Source organism: Maniola hyperantus, chromosome 16 (genome assembly GCF_902806685.2).
Source record: "Maniola hyperantus chromosome 16, iAphHyp1.2, whole genome shotgun sequence".
Lineage (NCBI taxonomy): Eukaryota > Metazoa > Arthropoda > Insecta > Lepidoptera > Nymphalidae > Maniola > Maniola hyperantus.
In genome coordinates, this window is record NC_048551.1 from 3,186,523 (window position 1) to 3,208,418 (window position 21,896).

The 21,896-nt window shown below is 36.4% G+C and overlaps 1 protein-coding gene across 1 annotated transcript in view; it reads right to left on the minus strand.

The window, feature by feature from the left end:
• Positions 1 to 213: 213 nt before the first annotated feature.
• The window catches only part of LOC117989332 (uncharacterized protein CG43867), a 352,469-nt gene continuing 330,786 nt past the window's right edge, over positions 214 to 21,896 (minus strand). Inside the window, exons 20-30 of the mRNA XM_069503976.1 lie at positions 21,314 to 21,426; positions 20,063 to 20,236; positions 15,420 to 15,539; positions 12,953 to 13,110; positions 12,331 to 12,508; positions 11,469 to 11,624; positions 10,486 to 10,660; positions 8,992 to 9,163; positions 8,420 to 8,549; positions 7,710 to 7,922; positions 214 to 7,020 (exon numbers count right to left, since the gene is read on the minus strand). Coding sequence (XP_069360077.1) covers positions 6,619 to 7,020; positions 7,710 to 7,922; positions 8,420 to 8,549; positions 8,992 to 9,163; positions 10,486 to 10,660; positions 11,469 to 11,624; positions 12,331 to 12,508; positions 12,953 to 13,110; positions 15,420 to 15,539; positions 20,063 to 20,236; positions 21,314 to 21,426 — 1,991 coding nt within the window. The 3' untranslated portion in view covers positions 214 to 6,618. The remainder of the gene's footprint in view (positions 7,021 to 7,709; positions 7,923 to 8,419; positions 8,550 to 8,991; positions 9,164 to 10,485; positions 10,661 to 11,468; positions 11,625 to 12,330; positions 12,509 to 12,952; positions 13,111 to 15,419; positions 15,540 to 20,062; positions 20,237 to 21,313; positions 21,427 to 21,896) is intronic.

Here is a 21,896-nt window from a genome sequence, read left to right on the forward strand (position 1 = left end):
AAGCGGAGCAACGGATCGACGTGATATTTTTTGCATGGTTAAAGACAGAGAGTGACATGACATATGTCTATATAGGCTACTTTTTATCCTGGAAAATGAAAGATTTGCAACGGGGTTTAAAAACCTAAATCCACGAAGTTGCGGGCATCAGCTAGTTGTTAATGTTTTGGATTTAAAAAAATGCAAGTTGAATGAAGAATAAAAACAAAACTATTGGCTTCGATATTACACGTTTATTGTTGCATCATAAAAAACTAATCCAAATTCAATCAATCATACAAAAAATTTAGGCCCTCACAATATCACATCGAAGTAGGCCTCTAACAGAATAGTAGAAAAAATTACAGAAGTACCACAAAACCAATTTCTAATATAATTAAAAACAACCAAAATACAATATCAATCAAAAATACATTAATAAAACAAATAAATAGGTACCTAAAAATAAATTATATAGATTCGCTATACAACCAAATTTCACTTAAAACAATGGGACCGATTCTCTTGTACACAATCTTTAAACTAAACTAAATTAACAGGTCTAAATCTAGTGCTATCCTTTTCCGCAAGCAACATCATGAAAGAGATAGCAATAGATTTAGACGTGACATTTTAGTTTAGTTTAGAGATTGTGTACAACGGAATTAGCCACATTCCTACTTAATAACAAAAAGTCCTATGTAAACATACATACATAATTAGTTGTAATAATATAATATTCTATACACATTAATATCAACAGTTTTTTTTTTGTGTTATGCAAAAAGTGCAATCGAAATATTTTATCACCTGCGAGCTTATAATAATAATACTATGTAAAATCTGATTTTATAAAAATTGGCTAAATTCTGTATTGTATTGTAGGTATATCATAAGCTACAGTTTCGCTGGTTTTCCTTGGTAATCTAAGTACGAGTAATTTCAAATCAGTGGTGGATTCACTTGAAGATTTGAAATTAATTCGTAACAAGTTTATTTGAATTTTTTTAAAAACTATTTTTCATGAAAACACTGATTAATTACAAATTAGGTATATTATTTTAAGAATTCAGTTGTAGGTTGTTTCTTCTCAAACATTGGCAACTTTCATAAAATCAGATCTTATACGAACTGATAGCAACAAATACGCGATTTTAGACCTTATTAAGTAATACATTAGGATGCCTATCAACACTAATATTGCGAGTTTATTCAAGATCTACAATGCTTTATGGTGCAGAGCTTTATTACAAAAGGGCCTATACGCAAAAATGCAATTTCTCATTTTTGCTGCAATATTCTTCTATCTAAAGTAGGTACCTATATAAATCATTACATGAAAACGGCTCGACCGATTCGGCAGTTTTCCTAATTATCAGGACAAGGTTTACAAACCTTCATACATGAAGGAGAATTTTCTGAAAATTTATCGGAAAAGTCGCTAATTTGGATAGAAAATCTCAATACACATTAGTAAGGTAAATTGCACCCGTGTGAAGCCAAAGCAAATCGTTAGTAAATCATATAAATAAGAGTAGTAAGTAGGTAACTATCTAAATGAAAAACTGAAGAAATTTCAAGGTGAGTGATGATGAACTTCAAGGATGGAACTGTAAAAAAGTAGCCCTTAAATTAACTCGCAATTAACATATAGTCTAGAGATAGCCAGCGCGTGCCAGACCTTCGTTATTATAAAAGCCTGGCACGCACTGGCTCTTAGTCCATAGGTGCTGATAGGTTTAACAGAGTTTCCCAAACTGTAATAACCATGCTCATTAATAAAAAATGACTAAGCGCCCATTTTAACCAAAATTATCCATTATTAAGTTCTTATCAAGATTTTATATTTACAACCGTTTGCTAATACCCCATTTTACCAACTTTGCGCTCGGGAATGGTATTGCAGTTTGGGAACTCACTGTACAAAAAGGTTGATAGTAGCATATACTGCATTTAATGTATAATGCGTAAAAATGACTCCACACGCGCCATTTTAACTTTTTGTGTTTTAATTTCATGTCAAAAGTACGATTTTAGTCCTTATTTTAAAAGTGAACCGTACTTTTGACATGGCAGTTGACCCATAAGGGTTAATTGGCGCGTGAGGAGTCTTTTTTACGGACTATAGGTTCGATTTTGACAGTTGAATCCAATTGTCAAATTGTCACATTCAACTGTTAAAAAACAGTTGGAATACCAAATAACAGTGAGTTTTGCTGTTTGCAACCACACTCAAGAGTAAGACGTAAACCGTAAGAAAACAAACTCATGATGATTCATGACAAATCCACCAAAAAGACAGGTTTGACACGTTTGTTCACTTAAGTTACACTCAAGAGTGAAAATATTCTATTCTACAATATTTCACATACATCAAGCTACAATCGCATATTAAATACACATTTAGTTCGGCCTATGAAGCGATTTGGTCGAAATGGTTCATACTTTTATCTATATGGACAATGTATTCTACAATTTAGAAAACTACATCTAATTAGTCGCTGTTTTGTTTTATTAGCTCTTTACAATTAGCCCGTTTGATGCTATTCTAACACACAATGTACTAAAAAGTATAATTTTGCCTTTGGTGAGATGAAGATGTATTTTTGGTTAGCCAGAGCCCATTTTGTAACATATAACTTGGTTTTTCGTATAAGATCTAATAGACGTATAATGCGTACAAATGATATCTCTCTCGCTATTTTAACTTTATGTATCAACTGTCATGTCAAAAGTGCGATTTTAGTCATTATTTTAAAGGTGAACCGTACTTTTGACATGACAATTGACACATAGAGTTAAAAGGGCGAGTGAGTTCTCATTTTGTACGGACTATACAACTTGATGGTTTTTCATATAAATTCTGTCAAATTACTATGGAAATCACAACGTTGGACCGTTCATATAAAATGACAAATTTACCTCAAATAATATGTTTTGGTTACATGAAAACTTACACTCGTGGTCCAGTCAAGTTAAAAAAAGTCACGGCAAAAAATTTGTATATTATATTTCAATAATAATATTGCGAGTTTATTGTATTGTTAAATAATATAATAATAACTTAACTAAGATATTCGATAGTTAAACACCTGATACAAACTAACCGGTAACTTTAAACGGTTAATTAAAGGCATTTATATAATAATTACAACTTCTTTGGTTCAAGTGACGCAGAGTATATTAGATACAGAGGCGGTCTTTCGACCAATAGGGTCAACACAGATCAATAAATTGTAATTATGTATAGTCTATACATTTCTTTAAATACCTAATTCAGCCATCTTCATCGCATGGCATTGTGCAAAATAATTATATAATCATATTCACATAGTAAGCTGGTAACATGATTATTTATTAATATAAAAAATCACTTAATTTTTTATGGTAGCTTTGTGTAAATTTTGACGCCTATGCATGATACGTCGTATATTTTTGATTTCTTTGCTTCTATAATTTATATAAACACTGGCAAATAGAAATAAATTATACCAATATAAAATGAAATTTGTATTATAAAGCGAATTGCAGACTACAATCGGCAAGCTTTGCAACGCAAAATCAGTGTTAATTTTTATGTACATAATTACATGATTACAATAATAGGGTGGTGGGATACGCAAATACTAGCGAATTATTTGACAGACACCCTACAAATAACAAAGACAGTCGTCTAAACACTTTTTTTAAATCTTGCGTTACGTTCCTGCCTAAATAGGCACGAGCCTTAAAATTTACACTAAACGTTTGGTACGTTTAGTTCAAAAACCTACGATTTGTATGGTACAATTCGAGTATAAGAGATTCGTTGCAGATCTTAGGATGTTACTTGCTATCAGTCGATATTAATTGTAATTTTCTTTAAGGCCTAAGTATTCAACTGAATAATCTCTAATTAACTAAGATTTTAAGTTAGGCCTGATTCCGCCTATACGGATGTAATATCGATAGGTAAGGCGATTTTACGATAGTCCCAAATAATTATAAAATAAAGGTCGTAAGTAAGCCCTTAGTTACTTTATTATGTATTATGTGATACAATGTTCATTAGACGGGCTATAAAAATACTGTAATGATCTTATATTTTCCAATAAAAAATGATGCTAATTCGGTTAAACACCACGAAAACTTACGACGAAAACTTTAAGCGAGGTTAAAGCTGACGTTAGACACGTGCGTTAAACATACTTACCCGTTACCACGCACGTGTTACCGTAAGTTTAAACCGTGTCTACGTGTCTTGCCACAAAATCTTTGGCCGCGGACAGACTTGCGTGATAAGGGATAAATGTGTTTAACGTCTTTAATGGCTAAGTAATAATATTCCTTCAACGTACGTGTTTAACGTCAGCTCAAACCCCGCCTAAAGTTCTTGTGTTTAGACAACGTGTCTTACCACAAAAACCTTGGCCGCGGTTTAATCAGACGTGTGCGGTAAGGGATAAACATGTTTACCCTCTATTGACATGGATAAATAGCGCTATACTGTTCATAAGGTTCTTTACAGAATTAAAAACACATTTTTATTTTAAGCATTGTGTACGAACGAATTAGCATCAAAGTCAAGTCCTTAAAAATCTTTCCTCATTGAATGCTTCTAATATCGTGATGGGTACTTGGGTTACTACTCGATTCTATATCATATACTACCGCTACTCGTCCCCTACATAGCACATATTTATTATACCCTGCACATAATATGTATATAGAAGACCTATCAAGCCAATATATTCAAACTGGTCATAAAATAAATATTCTGAAAATCGGCCGTGACTTTACTCAAAGGCTAAAGAAAAATAGAAAGAAGGCGTTTTACATTTTATTTGTAAATCTTTGAGTCCTAGTAACTTTAAAACTACATATTTCTATGGAAATCTGGCAAACCACAGACACAAATATCAAATTTTAGAACGTTGTCTACATTTCACTAAATAATCAAACTTCGTTTATATGGTGTTCTGAAATACATTTTTCTTACGATTTAAAAGAAGTAATCCGATAATTAAGATATTTATTAACAACTGAATCAATGAATTCATAAATGCATCCAAGGACAAAATTTCAAACTATGTAACCTTGCAATGTTGGTTAGACAAAAGGGAACACGATTTCTATCTGTTAAATAGGTATATTGTTTATGACCAATTTAAATATAATCACGCGATAGTTCATTTTCGTATATATTAGCTACACAATTACCTAAATAGGCTATCGGACAGCGTTAGAGAAACATTCGTTTATAAATATAAGCACTTGAAGCGTTAGCCACCGTTTTTACTTGTAAAGAACATTTTTACTTTGCGGTTACCCGTAATGCCAGAGTGAACTAGAGTGAGGGAACTCTTGGTTTAATCCTGAATCGACGATATATTTGACGCCTGGCAGTGACGCCGAAGCCTCGATGTTTTAACTGTCGTGAACTGTGGTAATGCGGTAAACCGCACGGGTGACGGCAAATACGATGATACTTACGAAGATGATATTATATGATTATTATATGATATGATTTTTGTCATCTGAACATAGCTTTTAGATTATAAGTCCCCCAAATTGCTATTGTGCTAGAACCATGTCTCATTACCAAATAAAAATATACCATCAGCTCGAAACTTCAGTCTAGTATTGACGTCACTAAAATGGAGGCCACACGCATTAGCAATTTGCGGGACTTATACCAGTTCAATCGTACGAATTAAAACGGACGGCTGGCATCACGGATAACCATTTAGTATGTATGAACACTTATACGTCTTGTAAGTATATTTAGAAAATAAAGTAGGTATACACTATAATACAAGCCAAATATATAAAAAGGCTGAATCATGAGCTACAAAATATGAGGTATATTTAAAATTATCGTTTTTTACATCGCACAGGAATGGTAATTTTTGTTTTTTTTCGATTTGTATAACACTACTGTTTCAAATGTTAATTAATTATATCATTATTAATTATTATTGATAAAAAACATAATTTTTTTTTTTTACTAAGTACCTAAATCAATAAAATTGGTATGTAAGTTACACAAAAGAAAATGTAAAACTCTTGATGTATAAATTTTAAAAAATCACATAAATAATGTCAGTTTGAGAAAGAAAGATAACTTATTACCTAGAAATAATTAAGTGTCAAAGTTCCTATTCAATCAAATATAAAATAAACAAATTTAAATTAACTCGTAAAACTTTTTTATAAGTTTATAAATAAAATAATTGGTCTATTTTTGCGGCTAAAGTTACACAAATTCCAATGTTTGAGATATACGGGTCATTATATGTCTATATTTCTAAAGTCCATATTATCATTAGAGTACCATCATTACAGTAAAAATAAAACCAACAAAATACTACATAAAAACTTCCTCATTAATTTATTAGTCTACAAAAAAACCCGGTACTATGTAACGTCGTGTGTCCCCCGGTTGCCACCTGGACCTGTCGCATACTATCGGTACCTAAGGTCCACAACTTTTCCCAATACGACCGCAATAATAAAAAACCTTATTAATAATTTTGAATCAAAAAAGTACCATTTTTTTACAACACGAAAGTAATAATCAACATTTTAAACAGCCGTGTTACACTGACTAACACTTAAAATATTTAAAGTCACTTCACACGTCGCGACTTAAAACCTGAATCACGCCACCCCGCTGTCTTGTGTGTGACTCCGTTTCTTTTCACTCCTATGGTGGTCTGGAGTGGACTTTAATATGTCGGGCTGTCCGTGGGAATGTGCCCTTGCTTCTAAATGTTGGTTAAACGTTGAAGTGTGGGAACTTAGAGTTAATGTTGCATTTCTATCAGACCCTAAAGTCATTGTCGTGGCATGTGAGTTTAAAGTGTTGTGGTGATGGTGATGTGATGTTGTTAACGGGTGTGGGAGGGTGGATGGTGTTGAGTGAGGGAGGGTCGAGGGAGGTTTTCTTACGCTCCGATGGCTTCCGTTTCTTGTGAGGGAGTTCATTTGAGGAGTTCCGGTGCCCCCGGTGCGTATAAGCGCGTTTTTATAGTCCGCTATAAGATGGGTTAGCTCTACCATCTGTGGACAAAACGGATACAGTGTTTTATTCAGTGAATTAAATGTACAGATACGGACGTATAAGAGTACGCTAGACAAGGTGTGCCATACATAGGGAAAGTTATTTTTTGTGCTGATTCATAGCGCCCCACCGAGCGTACTTATGATATTGACATTTCGTGTTGACACTATGTTGACAGACGCCTCATCACTAACATTTAGTTCCAAATACGCTCACATGACGCTCAATGCTGCTATCAGCGCCAAAATGACGATAATTAAATTGCTACAAAAATAGCAAGTACAGCGTAGTAGGTCAGTGATTAAAATGTATAGAACAGCTATTTCAAACAAAAATTGTGTTCCACAAAGCTGTCAAACCAAACATGACATGGCCATTAAATTATAAGCAAAGAGTACAACGAAGAAAAGCATTATGATTTATGAATGAAGAAATCTGCATATCAGCTGAGGAGAATTTTAGGAATATATCCCTACTTTTTATTAAAGAAAACACATGGGAATTTAAGGAGTAGACATATAATTGGACTAACGCTGTTTGACGATCGGATACTTTATATAAAGACATGCACACCTTGCACATACGAAGGCTTAGTGGTCTGTAACGAATTTACTGACAATCGAGACGCGTTCAGATTGGTCAATCGTCACGCCAGAATGCGTGTTTGTGTGTGCGTGCGTGTACTCACTTTAGGTTTGTTGAGGCTGATCAGCATCTTGTGAACAGGACTTGTGGCATCTTCCGCGTCAATAAGCATCATCAGGTCGTCCTGAAGACCGCCAAAAAGGCCTATAGAGTTGAGCGCGTATCGACCTATAACGGCCATGGACGCGAGCTCCAACACTGTGACTCCATCCTCAGATACTGCTAGCCAGGCCATTGAGAGATCCGGTTGTTTTATCTGGAACGTAAGCACCAACTGTAAATCTGTCGATGCAATCCGCAAACGCTCCAATGGGTCTTGGCTATCAATTTTAGTGCAAGGTATCAAACTGATTTAGGAACAATTGCAAAAAACTTATGCTTAAGATTATAAAAAAATAAGTTTGTTTAAATATTATTTGAATTTTTTTTGTAGATAGGTACACCGCAACATACTCGTAGCTTTCAAAACTTTATACACACCCAACTTCTGCTATCCCGATTTTTTTCTTCCGATACAATGAAATTGAATCTTACATGAAACCAAGTCGATTAGCGTTAAAACAAAATAGACATTATTATTTATTTTTATGGACAATTCACGCTTGACCAAAAAAATTACTAGGCCAAAATTGTTTTTACAAACAACCTAATATTTTCTATGGGCTATGACAGTTTCCCTGTGTCTTCTATGGTTTTGGAATTCTCCATACCGTCCCAGTTAAAAAAAAACAATATTTATGTCTATAATCTTACCCTAGCTTGGAACAGCGTGGCTCCGAAAAACGGCCATTTCCTGGTGCAATTGAGGTATATCCTAACACAGTCGACCGTGCTTCGTCCTTTCAGCGCTACCCACTTCGACCGGAGTTTTTCCTCAACGTCTCTGTAACAAAGAGGTTATGAAATAACTGTACGATTAGTATAAGATTTAACGTCTCAACGTCCAACGTTGCTAGAATTCGAGAGTCAAAACACAATAATGTCAAAGAAAACTGGACCTAAAGAGCCTTGAATTGAAATCAAAAATTCAATGCCACTGATTTTAATCTCGCAACGTTTTCGCTTGGAGCTCTGGTTGGCTGGTTTGGTAAATTATACAAAAATCGACTAAAAAGTGTGTGCGTGCGTAATTGTGCGTGTTTATATCTAAATGAGAACGTGCGTGTCTGAATACATGCGTAGAGGTGTTTCTGAATGTGGAAATCCGTGTGCCTGCGTGCGTACGCGCATGGCAGCGTTCGTACGTGCGTATCTTCATGCGTAGATGTTTAGTGTGTACGTGGTCGTGCATGCGTACTCATATGTGTAAGTTTTTACAGCCTTACCTAAGTTCTTCGTTGCTTAGACCAGCTCGGTACCGGTAGGGGTAGAATCTGTGTGCTAGGGGTTGGTTGTGTTGCGTGTTGGAGGCCGAATAGTCGCCCATATCCAGTTGCGCCATAAGTGCACCTAGCTCTGCCGCTAGTTCCCGCGTCACGGGAAACCTTCCCGCAACCACTGGAGACCATTTTGAGAATTCAAATTTAGGAAAAAATTACGAAAAATTTATAGAAACAATAAAAAATCTAAATTCAAAATATATAAAAGGAAAAGGTGACTGACTGACTGACTGATCTGTCAACGCACAACTCAAACTACTGGATGGGTCGGGCTGAAATTTGGCATGCAGATAGCTATTATGAAAGGATTTTTGAAAATTCAACCCCTAAGGGGGTGAAATAGGAGTTTGAAATTTGTGTAGCCCACGCGGGCGAAGTCGCGAGCATAAGCTAGTTCAAATATATTTTTCTTTCACTACTTTTCAGGGTTATGTGCAATTATATATCACTTTGACGACGAAGGAAAACATCGTGAGGAGACTTATCTAGACTAGCACTTGGCTGCAATTAGACCTGCTAGCAGGTGATAATGAATTTGAATTATAATGTTCTCAAAGGTGTGTGAAATAAATCTCTGCCAATCCGCAATACGGTATTTGACAACTAGTCAAAATCAGTAACTTTTGATCAAACGCCAAAACGCGCACTTAGTATGCGATATTCTATGAAATAATGGAATGTGACGTCACATCATAATGACGTAATTTTTTAGTTTAATCGATAATTTAAAATGGTTATTACAAATACAAATACAAATACAAATTATTTATTTGCTGATTGTAGGTTACATTTAAAAGTTGTCAATTACAATTTTTGTTTCCAGCTACAATCTACCATACGTAGATATGGTGTGCAAATTTGAATAGGTACACAAATAGAATTAATAATAGGAATCCTTACTATTACTGCAACACATTATTACACTTAAAATTAATATATTAATATTGACGTATTATAATAAATAAATTTATATATTACACTTAAAACTAACAGAGGACGTGGATTTTACGTATTTTGGAAGTACGTATTTAATAATCACTGAGAAATAATTTAATTTTGATGTAGTCAAATACCCAATTGGCCAGCGTGGGGCCTGGCAATTATCGCCCGGCGAAGAGACCCGTAGACTAAATGACTTAACAAATTGGGTCGTCCAAAATTGGCCGTTACCTTGGATAAGGCCGGGAATCCACCTAAGCGGAGCGGAGAGGAGATGTGTACAGTAAACCAATCCGATTTTTAAAAGATGACGTGATAATTTTTTCACGTCATCTATTTTGAGTTTGATTTATCGAATCAACGCATCTCCTCTCCTCTCCGCTTAGGTGGATACCGGGGCTAAGTTTTGACTGTTTGAAATTACACTAATTTATCGCTAACATCACGAAATTCTTAAAAATAATACGTAAGAGTTGTTTAAAGTAAAAATAACTTCCTTACCTTGTTGGTTAACTTGATAGCAGAGTAACAATCTCTCCTTGTCGGTTTCCGTCCGGATGGAGTTCTTGAAATACAACCGGTTGCGGTACGTCAGTCGTATCACGCGCGAGTTCTCGAACTTGCCTGAACCCTTCTCTCTTAGCGCCGTTTCCCATTTCGATATTACGTCACATAACTGAAAAAGTAACAATAAAAAATGAAGACTTCCAGTCGCTGGAGACTTTAAAATAACAGTAGGGCGATTGTCTAAAACCTGCATCAATCATTATTACAATCTCAATTGTTCTGATTGGCTAAATATGTGCGATTCTTGTTGCAACAATGCATTGTGGCCAATAGTGAGCTAGCATTAACCAATCAGAGATGATTGCGATCGTGACATTGTAGCTGTCAAACAACCGCGGTAGGGCCACTGGTCTTGTGTTCGATTCGACACAATCAATTTAGGGGTTCTTAAGACTTCTTGTATTTAGGGATCCGCACCTCAAAAGGAAAAAAGGAACCCTTATAGGATCACTTCGTTGGTTGTCTGTCTGTCGTGTCTATCAAGAAACCTACAGGGTCCCACCAAGTCCCGTTGACCTAGAATCATGCGATTTGGCAGGTAGGTTCGTCTTATAGCAGACATAAGGAGAATCTGAAAACCGTCAATTTGTGGTTACATCACAAGAAAAAAATTAAAATGTGTTCATGAACAAATATTGCTATTTTCAACTTTCAAAGTAAGATTACTATACCAAGTGGAATATCATATGAAAGGGATTTACTTGTAGTTAATTCTAAAACAGATTTTTATTTATTTTTAGGCACAATAGTTATTGATTTATCGTGCAAATTGTCGATAACATACGATTGTAGTACGGAACCCTCAGTGCGCAAGCACGACAATCATGCTTAAAAAAGCTATGATGAGGTCTAGTTTGGAGCGTGTTTGCCTAGAAGATTATTATTAGTGCCACACTAATTTGAGACTTTCATTATACCTTTTTGTCTGGTTTAATGTGGTGTTCCAAGTCCTTTTCAATGGGATCGTCACTGAACAAAGCGAAGCCCGATGCAGCCGATTCTCTGCAGCCCAGTTCTGTACTTAGCGTCGATAGAAATTCCTCAACAGTAGTTGATCCGTCAAAGCTTATGACCTGCGAAAAATTACAATTGAATTTTTTCAAGAAAAGTAAGCTTTGAGTTAGCTGTTTTCCCAGACCATGGGAACGGGTGATTAATCTTAAAATAACTTAATCACAATTTTTTTTTGTTAGTCACTAGTCTTCATACTAGTGCTGAATCCAGCAAGATTTTTTTAAAAAGAATATTAACCATGTTTATCGTAACTAATATTCCGTTTTCCCCTCCAACTAAGCGTAAAGCTTGTACTAGGAATAGGTCCGACATTAGTGTAATGGTTGGGGTTTGAAACAGCAATTTATTTATTTATTTTTATTTTTCATGTACCAAAATTGTTTTCGGATTGGATGTTTATCCAATCTTTCGGATTGCAGTCCACTTCTTTAAACGTTAAGCTATTGGGGCCGATTCTCTTGTACACAATCTCTAAACTAAACTAAATAAACAAGTCTAAATCTAGTGCCATCCTTTTCCGCAAGCAACATTATGAAAGGGATAGCAATAGATTTAGGCGTGACATTTTAGTTTAGTTTAGAGATTGTGTACAATGGAATTAGCCACAATATGGCTTTTAATTCAATTTATCTTAATTACTTATGGTATGCAACAGGTCGAGATGGCAATCGAATGGCCCGATTACCATCTCAAGCTGTCGCGGACCAACTAAATTTATAAAAGAAATGAAAAATTATGTTTATAACAAAAATCATCGTCACATACCTGGTAAGTGTTATTGAGCATATGCACGGGAATGGCGTGAGGTAGACAGTGGTGATAGGGGTTCTTGAGCAGTATAGATAGCACCTCCATTCGAGAAGGCTTGTCGGTTCGCCCGCCGTTGCGTATTGTACGCTCCAGTGCGCGCGAACAGTACGCTGCGTATTTACCACATTCAGTCCTAAAACGTATAAGGTTTTTAAGGTTCTTTTTAACTGAAAAATAATAATTTAAAGCAGTCGTGTGGCCTGGTTGTGACAAAGTATCTCAGTCAACTGCATAAATTGCAACATTTATTTAACTAGGTCGATTTCGTAAAACCTACATCAATCATTATTACACCCTCACCACATGGTGAGTAAGTGGGTGTCTGGTGCGCTTCAACCGTCCGTTGTGCCAGATACTTCTTTCCACGCACATACAAACTGCGGAATCATTTCCCATCGGCGGTGTTCCCACTAGATTACAACATGGGGTTATTTAAGGGACGGACCAACAAATTCCTGAAAGGCCGGCAACGCATCGGCGGTCCCTCTGGTGCTGCAAATGTTCATGGGCGGCGGTAATCACTTAACATCAGGTGACCCGCCTGCTCGTTTGCTCGCTACCTCTATAAAAAACTTACTTAGAATCAGCATGCCTGCTCAGATGCAGTTTGAGATACCACAAGAGTCTGTTATTCCGCGGCACAAACAAACTGACAGCCAGCGCTAATAGTTGCCAGCCTTGAACAAAACTGTACGTCGGCGGGTTGCTCTTGCAGTCCACTGAGAGTAAGGGGGCCTGAAATGTTCCCACACATTTTACATTATGATTCCGTTTTAACTCTAGATTGGTTGTTCCGGATTTTCAATGAAGTGTATAGTTCGCAACAGATCGACATAGCAATTGGGGTGGGACGCCCCACACACCAGCAAGCTACACCCTCTCCACGACTTAGCTCACACCTCAATTGCTATATCGTCGCGAAATAGTGAATATCTCAGCTATATGCGACGGATTCGTAGCGATGTGTAAAACATACCATACTTTTGTTTCCATTTCTGGTGAAAATCAGCTACAACCTAACTTGTTTCGATCAAAGCGAATATGTGCTTAGAAAATGAAGTGATCTCTTATGGCTGTGTTTCATATGGTATCACTACGCATGTTCGCATATTCTTCCTTAAAAGATAGTCTTAGGCTACTGTGAATTTTGCAAACACTTACTCAATAGGGTCTGTGTAAAATGTTTTTGTTGGATTATTCTCGGCAGGTCAAAGTCCGTCAAGGACTCGGGATGACCCGGATTTGTATTAATAGGTACGTGCTATTTTTAGCTACCTGGATATTCAAGTTATGGTCTGAAAACTATAGTCTAAAAGAAATAGATTCGGTCTTAATCTTCCGTTGTCGCTGAAAATCGCCTTACATTGTATGATTTACCCAACTAAGTCCCAGGTTTATTTGAAGACACATTAATCTACAAAAAAATCTAGAGAGACAATGTTGCCATACAATACTTTACACAGACGCTGCGAGAAAACGAGCCAAAATTCACAACAATCCATCAAAAGAAATGAACCTTACAAATATTACAAGTCATTAATATCTGTTGTAACTCTTCTTATCTTCCACTTTGATCTTTTGACCTATAAATTACAAACCTTACACTAGGAATACACTGTGACGTCAAATTTTAATAATACGGTTATCGTTTTGCCTTTCTCATATGATGTAATGGATATTTGTGTTTTTACAATATAAAAAGTGAACTATCATTCATTGGCTTCTAAATTATTTGGAATCTAAAAATCTTAGAAAAAAAATCTATAAAATTCTTAAACGGTAAATAGGGTAGTTTTCATGTAAAGGTTTTACAATAGTATTATGTTACGGACACACGTATAATACGCTACCCAACCCAGAAGACGTTGCGATTGAACTTTGAGCTTATTGTAGTCATAACTCATACAGTGCGACAAGGCTCTCTTGGCACTTGAATGACATTGACAGGGGGGCGCTGTTGGAGAACAAAGTCGTAGAATATTCAAATAAGAACAAAGGGGGACACATGACGGCAACGTAAGTTCCGATTTTCGCCACGTGCCAAGATGCTATCTTGTCGCACTATAGAATATAATGATTGACTCAACATAGAGGAATCAACTCCATCGATGCATATAGATATACCATCATAGATAAAAAAACTGCGCTCATAAAATATGCACATAGATTTATTTGATCGACAAAAAATTCTAAAGATGGACACGTTTCAATATTTAAGCGCATTTTTTATTATGAATTAGGCTTATCTAAATAAATCAACGCTCAATAAGTTTAGCGAGGCGTCGGGTTTCATCGTGTTTATACGTGTGTTTCTGGCATTTATCAAGGTGTACGTAAATATGAAGCAGTGTTAAGGATTTGTGCAACAGTGTCTGTGACGCACTTTCCAAGAACACATCTTCCGATTTCTATTTTTGAACCTGTGCTTTTGAATTTGTAGCGCTCTGGGCTCCTCTTGAATGTTTCTTTTCCCACGCTCTAGTAGGATCGAGTAAAGGTAAAGGCAGATTCGTCCCACATACGCAACGCGCGTTTAGTGTCATATTCTATTAGATTCTGATGACGTACTACCCAGGAACACACCAGAATCAGACTGTTCTTATACGTGGGATATCGTACGAACTTCTCTGCTTTTTTACACCGTACTGGATATCGCAAATCGACATTGTATGGGATATGATAAGCTTGTTTTCTATTCCATGTTTTCAAATCAAATCTAGTGTCCAGATGGCATAATGCGTTGCGTACGTGGGATCCATCTGTCTTTGCCTTAACAATTCGAACTTCAAGATGTTCCGAATAGGGTCGGTTATTTGCTGACAACGTTTTCATTTCATACAGTTCAGAAGCGCAGAGGGCAACAAATTCGTTAACTTAGAAGAAAACCAGCTTCATATGTCTAAATTAACCTCTTTTTTTCAATTTTTGTTGTAGTCTCGGCCAGTGGCTTGCCATTTTGAGACATTTTAATAAAGCGATCATCAAACAAATCGACAAAGTGCCTCACGGACACTCGTGGACCGACAGACACGACTGTCGCATACCTGTATCGAGCTTGGCGATCCGGCAGAGTTCTGCGGGAGGTCACTCTTGTTGTCGCCGCCGACTGAGGACGCGCCCGTGTCGCAAGTGAACAACGACTGGGTCGCGCACAGTAGCAGTTGCTGTACAAATGAAATGTTGGTGTCGGAGCGTCAGTGGGGGGCTTTATAGCTACTTATATTGTGATGTTTGCTTCTTTTGTTGTAAGTATATAAAGTCAGATAGTAGTTTAGTAGTATGTGTTGATGTGTGTAGGTATTTAATGTAGGTAAATAAGTGTTGCATTTGATATTCCCTAGAGAATAACTAGGTTAAAGAGCATTATGTCAGCACGTGTAATCTTTTCACGACTAGTCTCCTTGAAATTTGGTACTGAATAGATAGCTAGCATCACATTTATAAAAGTACCTTCTATAGCATCCCGGAAACGGACATAAGCTAATTTATATCCAGGAAAATCTATAGGTGTGTAAAAGAAAAAGCCGACTGACCGACTGATCTATCAACGCACAGCTCAAACAATTGGACGGATCGGACTGAAATTTGGCATGCAGATAGCTGTTTCGAAAATTCTACCCCTAAGGGGGTAAAATAGGGATTTGAAATTTGTGTATTCCACGCGGATGAAGTCGCAGGAATAAGCTAGTCTAGCTATAAAATAAAGCGCAAATGTAGCGAGCGCAATAATTTTAGATATCTTTACAAAACAATACGAGTGAATTCAAAATTAAGTATATTAACATTTGTACAATAATTTCACTTTATGTCTGAGTTTTCAGGGGGAACCGCCGGCTACGGCCATCTTGTGGAAATATGCAAATTCAGTGCTAGGGGTACTGGTGATGGAAACTCAGGAACGCATTAGTGCGACCGCAACTCTGCCAGCGTCATGTCCGCCGAAGCAGACATCGGTGATACGGTGATATGATATGATCAGCCCATAGCCGGCCCACTACTAGCACAGCACAGGTCTCCTCTTAGAATGAGAAGGGTTTAGGCCATAGTCCGCCATGATGGCCCTGTGCGGATGGCAGATTGCGGTGGCATTTAAAAATGAGATCCAAAATTTTTTATGGGACCACCACGGAAACTTCTAGTTCTTCTTCTGTTTCACGGAACATGTACGTGTACATAAAAAAACGGGTCGAATTGAAAACCACCTCCTTTTTGGAAGTCGGTTAAAAGATCTGTAAGATTATTTATAGGTGCTATTCATTGTACAAATTTAGACGAACACCTAAAAAAGAAGTTTATGTCGGGCAAATATACTTTTGCCCAAAAATATTTAAATACCTTTATTTAATAACCTTTCTACTAGTGCGTACCATAATGTATTATTTACAGAACTATATTTATGTGAATGTCTATGTATATGGGCTATTAATGTGTAATGTTTTTCTTGATAATATACTGTATAATAAAATGTGTTATGTGTACCCAAACCAATTTTTTCTAGTGACTGTGCTTTTATAGTCCTAAAAGTGTGCTTTTAAGAGGAAACCCTATGTACAAGAATAATTATTATAGAGTTGGAGTGAGTAATTATATTACATTGTAATAATATGATTCTACATAAATTATAGTACACCTGCATAATGTAGCAATTTTTATTTCAAATAAAAGTACCATACATAATTTTTTTATTACAAACTATTATAAAATTGCTGGTCAGAACTAGATTTTAACAGTTTAAAAAATTTTTTTTTGCTTTTTTTATACTAGATGTCACGTCGTCAGCATGGATACAAGTTTTTTAAAAATCCAGCGGGAACTCTTTGATATTCCGGGATGAAGAGATAGGCCGTGAAAAGCTAGTAGACAGACAGACAGACACGCTTTTTCATTGAAAATATTAGTATGAAAGTATGGATTTCCGTCAATTTTCAGAGATGGGGGTATGAAACTATTTCTTTGATTATTTTTTGCAAATAAATATTTTTATACTTATTTAGGTAAGTATAAAAATATTTATTTCATGTCTTAATAAAATATTACTAACATTATGCAGTTATACAAATCTTAAACGTAAAGGTCTCTTTAACTTACCATTTCTAAACTAATCCATACCAGTTTAATGACTTTCTAGAACAAACTTGCAACGTCAGCCTTTTCTGACAAAGGAGATCGTTAAGTGCTAACGGATCTAGCTATGAGTATATGAATGATATATAAAATAGGTAAAAAACATTCCCTAAAACTATTGGAAAAGAGGGCAAACATTCTTGGATAAAAGGGAAAAATAAAAAAATAAAATAGGGAAAATTTACACCAACATTCCATTTGAAAGATTGCGACAAGAATAACATAACCGCTTTTTTGTCATGGCAACATTTTAATGACAATCACAAAGCTCAAAAAAGCTAGAACCCAGAGCTGTGAAGTCAGTTAAAAACATTCTCACAGATTAAGTTATCTGTCATTTTGCTTTAATGTTTTTATCGGTTTGATTAATCAGTAATGATGATATCAAATGGTTCATTTTTCATTTGTGTCTTTCATTTGGTATTTCTCACTCGAAACGAAACGTCTGAACACAAAATGAATCAATAGTGACAAACAAAATGATACAATCACTCGAGTGAACCTTCACTCCAATTCGAACCGTGTGATATCAGCATATAACCGAATTATTAATATCCAATGTTGCCAGAACTTGGAGATCAAGTTGGAATAAAACCTTATTTCATGAATCGTTTAAAAATTTTTGAAGGCATAGTAAAATACAAGATATTATACAAGTTTTAGAAGCCAATAAAAGATCACATACACAAATTCCAAATTGATCAACCACGTGACACGAAGCCTTTTAATTTTACAGCGACACACAAAGCTGTACATAGTCTATGGTTTGTTAGTGTATATTTAAATTTCGAAAGCAAAATAAACTTTTTTTTCTAAGCAGTATCGTGTTAAAAAAATGTGCTCAGTACATCGCGTTTTCCTTGTCTATGATTATATTATGGAGCATAGATATGTATGGAGGAATGGACTGTGCGATTTGTATCTCAAGCAAAACGTAGAAATGAGCGAAACAGAACATATGAAAAATGGCAGTTCTAAAAAACGTGGCGTCTTTTCCATAATATTTTCTGCGGAAAAAGACGACATTTTTCAGTTCTGTCTTTAAAATTTTTTTTACGTCCTTAGTTAAAGTATCACACAATTCATTTTATATTAATTATCTATAGCAAAAACTACATAGCAGGAAGATATTTATACACTTAGCCGACACCAAAAACTATGAAATTCTTTAACCTTCTATACACTAGTGCTAAAGTATAATAGAACAACACCCGTGTATAAATGAGTGGTAAATGAGTATATTATAGACATATGAGAAAAGCATTGCTTTAAGCTTAGCCGGCAAATAGAAGCCAATTCTAAACCGCACGTTGGAATATCAACTTTATGTTAACATCATTTAGATCTACTTTCGTGTAGCCGCTTTATATAGTACCGTGTACTAGCGAAATCGTAATATGTATCGTCAAAAGCCATGCTACGTGTTTTTTTTTACTTTATTGTTACTATGAATAGATTTTTTATGAGTGGTATAAAATCTGTCTATAGAAATTACCAATTATTTTTGTTTTAGCAAGCGGTACCTGAAATTTCATATTTTAATAAAATTCTGCAGAATATCTCCGGATCTTAGTAAGCCATAGTGGGGTTGAAAATACAATTATTAATTTTTTTGCAATTTTTATGCAATATGATTTGAAAACCCAGTGAATGCCAATGCCTGTGTCCTTTAGACTGAAGTAGAATCAGGATTGATGGATACTAAAGGGCTTTGAAGATCTTGGCCTACCTAGTAGTCCGCCATTTTACTTATTTTCTAAAATACACGCATAAAACCTTTATTAATCAATAGTTGGCATCAATACAAATAAGCATTGTATAAGACAGAATCTTCCAAAGCGTCACGTTGAATACAGCGCTTAATAGAGTGCAGTGGTTGGAGGGCGCGTGCGACGCGGTCTGCTTGCATAGCGCGGACGCTGCCTAGCTTGCAGCTCACTATTAATTTCTCTGTCAGTAGGTTATGAGAGTTGTAAAGGACACAGGCAACAAGTAAAACACGTAACAAAACGTTTGGCTCGCGTATCAACAATCATTTAGCATGCGTAACAATAATCTTTCAGATTGTGCAACAATCGTGTGGCTCGCGTAACAAAAACCGTTCGGCTCGCGTAACAAAAACCGTTCGACTCGCGTAACACTAGATGCGCTTAATATAGTGTAGCTAGGCAGACGGGGCACTCACGCGGTGTCGGGAGCACACGCATACCTGCTCGCCGTGCTTGAAGGGCGCGTGCGTCGCAGTCTGCTAACACAACGTTGACACTAGCTTGTCTTGAATTGAAGCTTACTTGTCTTCATCAGTCAGTATGTAATGAGAGTTGTAAAGGACACAGGCAACAAGTAAAACACGTAACAAAACGTTTGGTTCACGTATCAACAATAATTTAGCTTGCGTAACAATAATCTTACACAATCGTGTGGCTCGCGTGAAAAAACCGTTCGACTCGCGTAACAAAAACCGTTCGGCTCGCGTAACACTAGACGCGCGGTTAATACGGCGTGTAATACAGTGTAGCTAGGCAAGCGGGGCACTCACGCGGTGTCGGGAGCGCGCGCGTACCTGCACGCCGTGCTTGGAGGGCGCGTGCGGCGCGGTCTGCTTGCACAGCGCGGACGCGAGCTCGTCCTGCAGCTCGCCCACTTCGAGGCACTGTTGGAGCGCGTTCTGCGCCAGTACCACGTGGTAGTCGATCCCTGCGTGCTCGACCGCCACAGACATGAACAGTTGTACGCACTGGAACATTGCAACACCAATTCATTATTAACTATACTCTATCCACGGAGGGAAGCTAGTATAGGGCTCTCTCTGTTACGTTATCCCATACAAATGACAAAGACAAAAACTCAGTAGGCATTGACCATTTTGAGACACTATCAGCCAATCACAAACGAACACATTTTTGAATTGAATTTCGAATGATTTCTGAAAACATGTATGCGATTGGTTGGCCATTCAAAATGGTTTTTTTCCCACTGAGTTTTTTGTCTTTGTCATTTCTATGGGATTACATATCAAAGAGAGCCTTATACTAGCTTCTCCCCATGGATAGAATATAAATGATGCCAAATCCAACTCAACTGGGCAACGATCGGGAAGCATCAAGATATCTTCTCGACCAAAATTTCTCAGTGCTTGAAGACCAAAGTTCTTGAACAGTGTGCATTGCCAGTGATGGCATATGGATCCGAGACATGGTCGCTAACTATGGGCCTCATAAGAAAGCTCAGAGTCACTCAGCGGGCGATGGAGAGAGCTATATGCTTGGAGTTTATCTATGAGATCAAATTAAAAATGAGGAAATCCGTATGCAAACCAGAGTAACCGACGTAGCTCAACGGGTTGGTTGAAGTGGCAATGGGCAGGGCACATTGTTCGAATTTTCATTCTTTTTAGAGTTCCGTACCTCAAAAGGAAAAACGGAACCCTTATAGGATCACTTTGTAGCCTGTCTGTCTGTCTGTCTGTCTATCTGTCAAGAAACCTACAGGGTACTTCCCGTTGAACTAGAATCATGAAATTGGCAGGTAGGTGAGTCTTTTAGCTGGCATTAGGGGAAAAATCTGAAAACCGTGAAGTTGTGTAACATCACCACAAAAAAAAATTGTGGTCATAAACGAATAATTAGTATTTTGCCAATTTTCGAAGTAAGATATATCAGTGCGGTATCATATGAAGGGCTTCACCTCTGGATTCTAAAACAGATTTTCATTTATTTTTATTCAATCATAGTTTTGAATTATCGTGCAAAATGTCGAAAAAAGAAGACTGTAGTACGGGACCCTTGTGGCGCGTTTTTTTTAATAGACTTACCTTGAATAACTTTAGAGCTTCGGCTTGTAAAGCTTCGGAATTCAAAGATGTGAGCGGCGTTGTTATATTTTCCTTCGAATATAGTAAAGTTGGATGCCTCCACAGAACACAATCTGAAAATGAAAAAGTTATTATGTGAACCAAAATACTTCTTATTTAATTTAGATACAGCACACAGATCGTGAATTTGGAATGTGTTAGGTTAGGTTGGCAATCGGTTAATTTAATAAATTTGATTATAAACTGGGACTGGTAAGCCAGTCAAGATAAAAAGAGGGTCCGGTCCATAAGAATATGAAATAGCCTTTATTGAAATATTAGCTGTCAAGATTAGTTTTACTTTAATATAAAATATGAATGTTGTTTTTGTCTTAATTCTTGTGAATGTATATGCCTATTGCTGGTAATGGAAATAAAAAGATTTTTTGTTCCACAAACTTTTTCACGTATATTCAAATGCTAAATTCATACTAGTATTATATTAGCGAAATTCTGTCTGTCTTCTAGCTTTTCACGGCCGTCAAGCCGTGGGCGTCATTTATTTGGTTCAAAATAGCTTGCATCTCTGAGACCCATATAGGCT